Source organism: Paramormyrops kingsleyae, chromosome 3 (genome assembly GCF_048594095.1).
Source record: "Paramormyrops kingsleyae isolate MSU_618 chromosome 3, PKINGS_0.4, whole genome shotgun sequence".
Lineage (NCBI taxonomy): Eukaryota > Metazoa > Chordata > Actinopteri > Osteoglossiformes > Mormyridae > Paramormyrops > Paramormyrops kingsleyae.
The window spans coordinates 39,934,593-39,945,305 of NC_132799.1; the positions used below are offsets into that span (position 1 = coordinate 39,934,593).

The 10,713-nt window shown below is 42.2% G+C and overlaps 1 protein-coding gene across 1 annotated transcript in view; it reads left to right on the forward strand.

Annotated features, from left to right (window-relative positions):
* The window catches only part of kcnq1.2 (potassium voltage-gated channel, KQT-like subfamily, member 1.2), a 135,490-nt gene extending 125,411 nt beyond the window's left edge, over nucleotides 1–10,079 (forward strand). Inside the window, exons 19-20 of the mRNA XM_072710286.1 lie at nucleotides 5,062–5,236; nucleotides 8,845–10,079. Of these exons, the coding sequence (XP_072566387.1) occupies nucleotides 5,062–5,199 (138 nt within the window). The 3' untranslated portion in view covers nucleotides 5,200–5,236; nucleotides 8,845–10,079. The remainder of the gene's footprint in view (nucleotides 1–5,061; nucleotides 5,237–8,844) is intronic.
* Nucleotides 10,080–10,713: the final 634 nt, after the last annotated feature.

Below are 10,713 nucleotides of genomic sequence, written 5' to 3' on the forward strand. Positions count from 1 at the left end.
TGTAAATCAGGGGCATTCTTACTATTATGAAATCTTGATACAGTAATTCAGAGGTAATTTTACTTTTGTAAATTAAAGGCAGTCTTAGTAATATAAAACAAAATCAGTGTTGATTCTGTAAATCAGAGGCAGTCATTATACTGTAAATCATAGGCTGTAGTACTACAATAAACCACAGGCTATTCACTGAGGATATGTTTGTTCCTACATAAAACTGGAGCTGAAAGATCCAGCTATGAAAGGTCATGGGTTGTAGCTAAAGGTGAAGGCAGTTTTGAAACAAAAGCAGCTTTGTGCCTAAGCCCCCTCTGAGGGAGATTAACCAGCCACATAGCTATAGCGTAGCAGCCTGCGGTAGAGGTCATCATGCCTCTCATGTGCTTCAGGTGTTCACCCCGTTTCTGTTTCTAATCATGACATTCCTTGATTCTTGCTTGCCTTAGTGCAACATATCATCAAAAAGGATTCAATTCAGTCTGACAGGGTGGAGCCCCCTCCTACTGGCTCAGCTCCTGTGAATGATGACCATGAGGATAGGGTTACCTGGGGTCTCTTCCTCTTGTCCAATACAAATTCTTCCTGCTCTGGCACATCAACACATGCAGTCATGTTGAGGCTGGAAGTATCTGGGACAGGCTCGTGGGTGAGCTGCCAAATCCTCAGAACCAAATGTGCAAGAGAGAAGTAGCGAGGTGCAGTGAGAGAAAACGCCAAGACCCCCAACAAATGTTGGGCTCTTTTTGCTTAGAGGTGGTCTACTACATTCCTTCTTAACTGTCAATTAGCAGAGGACATATTATAGTGGATAGTGAAGGCGAGGAAGGTAGCGATGGCTTCACCCTTAGCCAGCAGAGAAGTATCATCTGATCTTTATCAGTACATCTCATTGAGTTTATATGGAAATATCAGTAAGTATCTGCAGTGGACCAAAAATTCTATTATTTAGCAGTACTGCAGCAGACCACAAAGCTTGGTGATGTAGAGACAAGGCTTGGTGATGTAGGGTTACTGCAGTAGACTGTAAGGCTTGGTGATTCAGTGGTTCTGCAGTGGACCACAAGGCTTGGTGATTTAGCAGTTCTGCAGTAAAGCACAAGGTTTGGTGATTTAGTGGTCCTGTAGTGGACCACAAGGCTTGGTGATTTAATGGTACTGCAGTGGACCACAAAGCTCAGTGATTTAATATCTCTTTTGTTCCTCTAACAGATGGCAGTGTTTTGTGTTTCTGAACAGTGAAAGATGAGAATATTTTTTTTCACCCCTACGCTGTTGCAACGAACAGCTGAAAGCAGATAGCCGCAGGGATAGTGTCACTATTACTCAGTGCTGTATGAGTTTGTGACAAAACCACAAGAAACATACATGTACCAGCGATCCTTCCTCTCAGCATCCAAAGAGTTGGTTCTCCAGGCACTTTCAGCATTAGATTCCTTATTCAGATGGCTCTTTTTTTGGCCATAACAAATTGTGCTGTGAATGAGATGTAAAAATATTGTACTTGCCTCTCACACAAACTCATGTATGAACCTGGAAACCACTGAAGATCACACATTCTCCTCACACGGACTCTCCATCACAGCATGCTCTGGAACATTTGATGGACACTCCCTTCACGTATACACATTCAAGAACCCTCACACTTTTGGGCACATTGCGTCTCTGTCTGGCATGCAGACGCACCTACAAAACCTCACATGTGCAGGAGTACTCATAGACACTCATAAATACCCAAAGAAATATTGTGTTTGTATGGTCATGTGAAAAAGAAAGTTTCAATACAAATTTCAATGGTTTCATGTATAAGGACAAAAAAATCATATGGTCCTTAGCAGACCATTATATATACATATAATAAGCCAAAATGGAGAAGCAGTGTGTGACAAATTAAGTACACCCATACTGCTTCCATAGGAACTAAGAGGGTAAGTAGCAGGCAGGTGCTGCTAATCAAATGCACTTGATTAATTGATCATCAGCAAGTGTGACAACCTCTATAAAAGAAGAAGTTTTGGCCTGGAGAATTCAGGTGTGTGTTAAGGAGGAAAGACATCAGCAATGACCTTAGAGAAGCAATTGTTGCTGCTTATCAAGCTGGTGATTTAAGGGTTATAAGGTCATTTCCAAACAATTCGAAGTCCATCATTCTACAGTGAAAAATATTGTCAGCTGACAATCTTCCCAGGAGTGGACGTCCCAGCAAATTCACCCCAAGGTCAGACTGTGCAATGCTCATAGAAATTGCAAAAAACCCAAGAGCTACATGTCAGACACTCCAGGCCTCAGATAGCATGTTAAATGTTAAAGTTTGTGACAGTACAATTAGAAAAAAACTGGACAAGTATGGGTTGTTTGGAAGGGTTACCAGGAGAAAGCTTCTTCTCTCTAGGAAGAACATGGAAACATGGCTTAGGTTTGCAAAGTTGCGTCTGACCAAACCACAAGACTCCTGGAACAGGAGATGAGACCAAAATGGAGATGTTTGGCCATAATGCACAGTGCCACATTTGGTGAAAACACGGCACATTAACACAAACACCTCATACCAGCTGTCAAGCACAGTCATGGAGGGGTGATGATTTGGGCTTGTTTTCCAGCCACAGGACCTGGGCAGTCATTGAGTTGACTATGAACTCCCCTGTATACCAAAATACTGTAAAGTCAGATGTGAGGCCATCTGTCCGACAGCTAAAGCTTGGCCGAAATTGGTTCACGCAACAGGACAATGATCCCAAGCACACCAGCAAATCTACAACAGAATGGCTGAAAAAGAAAAGAATCAAGGTGTTGCAATGGCCCAGTCAAAGTCCAGACCTCAATCTGAATGAAATGCTGTGGCAGGACCTTACGAGAGGTGTGCATATACAAATGCCTGAAAACCTCAATGAACCAAAGCAATGCTGCAAAGAAGAGTGGGCCAAAATTCCTCCAGAAAAATGTGTGACTGCTAAAGGTGGTTGAGATTCAAGCTATTGATTCATAATTTTTCACACATGGTTTCTCCATTTTGGCTTCATTTTTTGCAAAATAAATAATGCCATGGTGGAATCTGTTGTGTGTCTTACAACTGAGGTTAGAGTTAAATCATTTTCAAACCTGGTGAGAACCAGATGATTTTTATTTTATATCCTGATATGTAAGACCATAGAACTGAAAGAGGATCTACTTTCTTTTTCACATGACTGTACACACATTAGCCTAATGCATGTTTACTCTGGTATACTAATACACATATAAACACACACACGCTCAAGGTGCCCATTATGAACAAACATAAGCACATGTTCACATAGACATATACACTTCTATATGTTAGATTTGACTCCCAAAACGATGTAAAATTAAACTGCTAAACTAAAATAAATAGTTGGCAGCACTTAACTGTTTTAGCTCTTTTTTTTTCTTCTTTTTTTTTAAGAAAGTGGCTTAGTGTGTGTCTCAGTAACACACAATCTCACAATGTCTGCTGTTTCAGCTGTAAGTATCATTGAAAATTTAACCCAACAAGCTAAGCCTATCAACACATGGGACACAAATAGTACATTTCTGTCCTGTGAAGCCTCACCCATTTCATCATCGACTATCCAGAATCCATGTGAGATTTTCCCCGATCCAACCACTTCTTTTTCTGAACAGTTCTGACCTGGGATTGGGGGCCTGTTTTCTTATGTCTTCTTGGGTCCCCTTAGGGTCACGCCTTTTCAGGGTGGCTAAATACAGTCCCTTGCCAGAAAAACATCCCTGGAGTGTTTATGACCCCACACGTTTACAGTAGCTCATATATCAGATTTATATCTTGTTTGTCTAAAACAATGTATGGCCCCCTTGTGCCGTGTTATCTTTCAGAGCAAGTTGGTGCGTCCTCTTCGACTCACTGGCGTTTCCTTTCAGTCTGACAGCTGCAACAGGCGGCTGTACATGAGCGCTGTAGTGGCGCGCTACCCTGGTTTAGCTATTCTTTCATGTTTTCACAGAATGAGTGTGTGATCAGGTCCCCTGCTGCTTTGTAAGGAAAGATGAACAGAGATTGTGCAAAAGAGCCTGATTCAGGGGGCACTGTCATCTTCTGATGGATTGCCTGCCTCGGTCCTGGACCTGATACATGTGCTGAAAATGAGTTTAGTGGGTTTAATCTAGCATTTGTTGCATTGCCATCAGTTTTCTCCAGTAAAATAGATGTTGCAGCATAAATTTATAGTGAAGTGTGAGTTGCAAATAAAATGTGTCAGAATTGAAGAAAAAAAATTTGGAATTTTTTGTCCTTTGCTAATTTACTGCAGGTGCCCAAGCTGGAGGAATCTCATTAAGTGTGATCCCTGTATTTTGGTCCTAAAAGACAGGATTTGTGGATCTTCTGAGGCCTTCGCTTCAGTTCTGTTTTTTTTTTCCTCTGCGGTGCTTTGTCACAGTTCCTCTAATTATCAGGTCCATTTGGCTCCAATTTGGGTTCAGTTTGAGCCAGTAAACATTTATAATTTCCTGTTGTATTCTTTCTCCCCCTCACTCCCCCGCTCATACACACCCAGGGGAATTGAGGCATGACAAGGTAGCGCACACACCCCCAGTCCCTGGCAGATACGGGCAGGCACACTGTGTGCCCCTTGGCATGCATCAGCATGTGGCTGTCTGCTGTCCGGCCTGGGCGGGGCTCTGGTGATCGTGAGAACACTATTAATCACACAAGGACCTAATGGACAATGGTTCGCTTTTCAAACATGACAGTAGGCATGACAGTTCTGTGATTTACATTCTTTTATTTTGCCCTTTACCAGTATTTAAAATTTTCTCTGAATTACTTGAATGCTAAAATGCTAATTGTAAATGCTTTGGCAACACTGAAGTATTTTGTTTCATGCCTACAAATCACTTTCACTGCAGCTGACAGACAAAAGGGAGAGGGAAGGGGAGGCCTGATTTTTGCCTGTTTGTTACTAACATTTTCAGTTTTGGCAATATAAACCTAAAAGACCAAAAGCAAAAGACACGCCATTGGCTGAATCAAGATTTATCAAAGTGTTTCCCTTACACAGTGCAAAGCTAACTTTAAAGTGTCCTGTCCAAAAGGTGGTGCTGATGGATCGGAAGCTGGACGACATCCTGAAGATCGTACTGGAGCAGTTCCGGAGCCAGGCACAGCTGTCGCCGAAGCTGCGGGTCGCCGTAACCAAACGCTGGGGAGCCAGCATGGATGAGGGCCAGTGAACTCACTGTCACCGCCTCATTTCTACGCGGGACTCCGGTGAGCATGACCTCTGACCCCGCAGTGAGGGACCACCTCCTGATGTGTCCATCGGTCAAATCAGAGCTGCCTGCCGCTGGCAGTCTTGTCTTCTGGTCTCTTTCAGGAGTGACACAGAATGAGCTCAAGCGGTTTGTCCCATAACAGGTCGACAATATGCTCTCTATTCAATAACAAAATAAACCTCTAGCTAGTATATTTTAATTTATTTACTTATCTCAGTGTGTGGGTGGTTGTTGATGAAACTGGAAACTTGAAAACAAAAAAGACAATGCCTGAAAGCAACACAAAAAGAATGGTGACCCAATCAAGGGCAAACGACTTGGCAGAATTTTCTGGAAATACACTGTTACTGCCGGCACAGTTCACAGTAAGCTTCATACAACCTCTTTCCGTTGTTGTTCTTCTTATCTATGCCACATACATGTGTTCCAATTTAGAGTGTCACATGTTTTGTGGCCTGTTTGTTGTTTCCACGGGTCCAGCTGGTTGACTGTTTTGCCACGTGGCACCTAGTCCACAAAATTTGTTCCCCATATTTTTCAGTTGCGGTACAATCTGTGCTAGCTACTCATTTGACCGCCGTGCCAACGACGGGCCTGCAGAGCCCATGAATCAGTGGCGAAGCTGACGGGAGTGCCGCAGCAGGGTCCCTGGCGGTGCCGTTTGTCTGGAGTCGAGCTACGAGGCTCCACACAAGACTGGTCATTTTAACATTCCTCCCTGTGGATGGGATATCATTCTGCTCCCAAAGTAGCAATTAAAATACTAATGCCAGAGAATTCGGCCACATATTTCTGGAGTTTTGATGGTGGGGGTGTGAAATGGCGGGTAAGCCCCATGCTGAGTGCTCTGTTACTCAATGCTATCTTTAAGACTGGTACCAGAAGTTTCATCCATGGAACTGGCACTCATTTAATTTGAGTTTTGCTTCCTCTGTCTGTCCCAAGCTTTGCATTCTCTAATGTTCGTGGAGCCCTTTCACATATAGAACATTCCAGAAAGATCTGGACTGCATCATTTCGATGTATTAATGAACTCCTGCCATAATGAGAGCATGTTTGAGAACAGAATGGAAAAATGGGATGCTACCAAGCATCTCCTGCAGTCTTGAAATTTTACTCTTGTTTTTTGTGACTGTTGTAAGAATGAATCTTGTTAGCCGGAATGTAGTTACAGACAGAAAACTACTGTATGTATGAGGCCCACTGATCACCTGTAGAGTTTTATAACACAGGCACATGATCTGAGTTTCTCATTGTTATCAGGCCTGCTAGGAACAGCAGAATGTGGAGGAATGACTACAAATATTCACAGAAAAATACCTGAGAGTTTTTTGCATTTTCTGTAGTTCCTGTTGAATGTCAGTAAAATAAAGATTCTTCTTTAAGACAGTGAACAGTTCATTGATGATCTTATCCTTTAATGCTAGGTGGGAACTGTTCAATACCAGTGAATGGATGCTTATTTCTTTGGTCTCTCTGTTGCCTGGACGCACCAGCTGTTCTCTGGTTTCTCTCCGAGTGAGGCCTGGTGACACCGTAACCCACTGCTGACTTTAAACCGCTCTGCTGCAGTTGCTCTTGAGCGCGGGAAAAGAAAGGGTCTCAGATTACTGAGCAAATACATTTTCTCCAGGGCAGCCAAAAAAACCCAGCCAGCGTCCAAGAAAAACACTGCCAGGACTGAGCACAATTGCTGACAAGGAACATTGAGGGTGGAAGCTTAGTGGAATTTCTGTTTTTTAATATATGTTTTTTAGTCAGGGGAGGGTACGGCACACCTGTCATTACTGTGCTCCTGCATCTTTGTGCAGCTTTCATGTGATGAACCTAAGAGGAGCCTCCTTCTTCAAGGAGGAGCCTTCTTCTTCTGTGATGCCAGATTCAGGGTCTGAATTTGGCATCACAGATACTTTTCAAACCAGATAGTACCCAAACCAGCTGATGGCATAGCCTGGTTTCTGAGCTGTACCTAAAACCCCCGCACAGATCCACACCCATCTATAAAGAAAAGCCACAGTTCACCAGGGCCCAAGGCCCAGCAACATTTGTTATATAGACCAGAATTATTTCTTGTATAGAATATGTGACACTGTTGTGGGATACTTCATAGGCATCTGCAAGAAAGTGGTCATTCAAAGTGAAATGAAATGGGGGCAGTCATTCATAGCCAATCAGGAAGCAGTCATTCATAGCTAAACAGAAGTAAGCAATTACTCAAAACCAATCAAAAAGGAGCGGTCATTCACAGCTAAACACATGTGCACAATTACTCATAACCAATGAAAAGGAAGCAGTCACATAGAACCAATAATTTAAAGTAGTCATTCATAACCATGTAAAAAGGGAGCACTCAATCACGACATTAATAAGGGAAGAAATGTTTATGTCTATTTATGAGAGAGCAGCCTGAGGTTTGCAAATCTCATGGAGCAGAGCTTTTTTGGGCTAGCTCACATTGCTACAAGAGCCTCTAAATTTATTTACAAGTCTGAGAGCGCAACTGGACTGGTGGAATTAAAGTACCAGGCTTCCATTACTAGGTGATATGAGGTATTTTGAGATCACACAAGTATTTTTCCAAGTTTGAGGCAGCCTGGAGCCTATCGTATTCAGCTTAGGGTATCAAGTCAAGGGAGCCAGTCTAAGGTCACAGAAACACACACCATGTCTTTGGATTGTAGGAGTAAACCAAAGTGCCCAAAGGAACCCAGAGCAATATGTGGAGTACATGCAAACTCCACACTGAGACTTAAGGTGGGAATCAAATCACAAATCCTGGAGGAATGAGCCAACAGTGCCACCAACTGAGCTACCATCCTGCCCTTTCATAATCCACCCAATCATATGTCCATCTTCTATGTGACTTATCCATTACACATTTGAGGAATCCTATCCTAGGAACATCCCTGATGGCATGTCAGTCCAATGTGCCATTATGGTGCTTTTCCACTGCAACCAAGAACCAAGCCATACTGCAAACTGAATATCTTCAATTTTAAATTATTCGAGCCGTATCTGAGCCATCCCCAAGCTGACATGGCCCAACTTACTACCCAAACCGAGCTGGTTGTGTCACCACATTCTGATTGGTCGAAATGCACAGAAATACTGGTGATCTGCATCAAAATGCATGGATTATCTGAAGGAAAAAATGGCATATTCTATATATTTTTCATTATTTGGATCAGACATCGTAATATACTGATCCATTCTCAATAACTCTCAACTTGAACATTTCAAACTACCTACTTAAAAATAATAAACTATTAATATAACAGCTGATGGAATGGATTCATTACACAAATTTACACAAGCGAATGATAATTTTGCTTGTGTTTGATGATAACATAATATGATTCTCACAGACTTGCCACTGGAATGTAGCACATAGTAAATCATAATGTACACCATGTAAACAGGAAAGAAGCATTTCCGGTTTTATGTCACTGTTGCTCTCCAAACTGGGCAACACTTTTACCAAGCTGACCCCTCTGCAGTGGAAAACGGGAGCGAGCTGGACCCACGCTGTAACTAGTCTCTCTTTTCAGTACAGCTCAGTTCCTGTATGCCAATGGAAATGTGCCACTCTTCTTTGCCTAACAGGATGTCTTTGGACTGCAGGTGGAAGCCAGAGGAAACCTGGGCAGCAAAGAAGGAGAATGCAAAGTCCACACACATGGAATAATCAGAAATTAAACCGGCAACACAGTCATTTCACACAATCAGCCACTGGACTTCCTTGTCCAGTAAATGCATTACCTCAGGGTCATGATAAACAAACCTGTTACCAGTGCTAATTTCGTCAATGAAAATTTTGATAAGTATTTGTTGACTAAATTGTAACGACAATGTAAATGAAAAAATGGTTGACAATGAAAATTACAGCACAATCTCTGTTCATTATACTTTGACGAGTAAAGACAAGACAAAATTGCTGGCTCTGTTTGGGCAGACAACCTAGATCACAGTAGCCATCTAAAAGCATTGATTGTTATCCTTTTTAACCAATCATTTACATGCATATATCTGCAAGTGCACGTACCAGTTCTTACTGTGTTACTGCCCCAATTTTCCGTTCGACAACAGTTTTGGATAATTGCTGACAAAACCCCCAGATCTAAGGCATCTGTGTGCCATCGGAGCTGGCAAATTGGCGCTTGATCGCTATCTGTGAACTATTTACAAAGCAACCCAACAGAGTCGGCAGTGCATCGCAAACGCCCGTCAGATATCTAGCAGGCTGTCAGGGTCAGCACCCCTCTGTCCAAGTCTTTTGTGTCTTCTCCCTGTTTGGCCAGCTGGTGTCACTTGCCATCCTGTCCTCGTTGTGAAAGTCTTTAGTGTGTTTTGCCTGCTCCCTAGACTTGCGCATGGCTCAGTGAGCTGAGTATGCAGTCATTAAACCCCTCTGTTGTATGTTCAAATCCCGTCTCCTGTTTTTTGTATTTTTGTAGATTTTGTTCCCTACTGATTCATTTAAATCAGTTTTCTAGTTCCTGTGTTTTGTAACGTGTATTTGGGTTTGGTTTTTTGCTTTGTGCCTGTGGTTGTGTTTTTACCTGTCTTTGTTATTCCCGTAGTGTTAGATTCTGTTTCTTATTTTCTCTGTTAAGTTTGAGTTCCTTGATTTAATTAGTCGTGTCACCTGTTGTCTGTTTTCTTGTGCCAGTCCTTGTGTGTTTTACCCTGATAATTGTTAAATTTCTTACTCCTGTATTACCCAGTTCAGTTTCTGTATATATTTCATGTGCTCTTCATTGTGTATTCCAGAACATTAGTAGTTTTTATATTTGTACTTTGTTCCCTGCCTGATCCTTATTGTCTTGTCCCTGGACCTTGTTCCCTTAACTTTTGTCTTTTTTTTTTCCTATTTGCTTTTTGACCCCTTGTAGTCCGTGTGATTTGTAGGGTTCCCAGTGTTTTCAGTTTCTGTTAATGAACCCCTTGTGTTCCCGTGAGTCATCAGTGGATTGTCACCTCCTTTCCCCACCTGCGCGATGCCCCGCCCCTGTGCCAGAACCTCCCGAGTCCCTGACAGCAGGCTAAATATCTGGACCTGTCAGGGAGGTCAAATCCTGTAGGTGTGAAATGTGCAAGACACAGTGTAAGGCAAAACCTGAGGGATGAATTAAAGTTCAGTTTGTTTAGGACTTGTTCTTAGTGTTCAAGGACACACACACGTGCAAGGGTCATCTTGGAGAGAAGTATCTTGCTGAAACGAAACAGAGATAAGTAAACTATATCTAATAAACTGAAAGGGATGCATAAGGTTAATGCTTAGTCCTACTAATGTCCATTTTTTTTTGTTATTTCAGCAATTTTACTGTATTATGTACTTTTTGTTTTGAAGAAGTGTTATTGTAAATTGTGAAGACAGGTTTTGCGCATGGTTCATGGGTGTTTGATAAGTGTTTAGATGCCCTAATAACAAAAATTATTACAGTACAAAATGGCCATGCAGTTAATTTATTA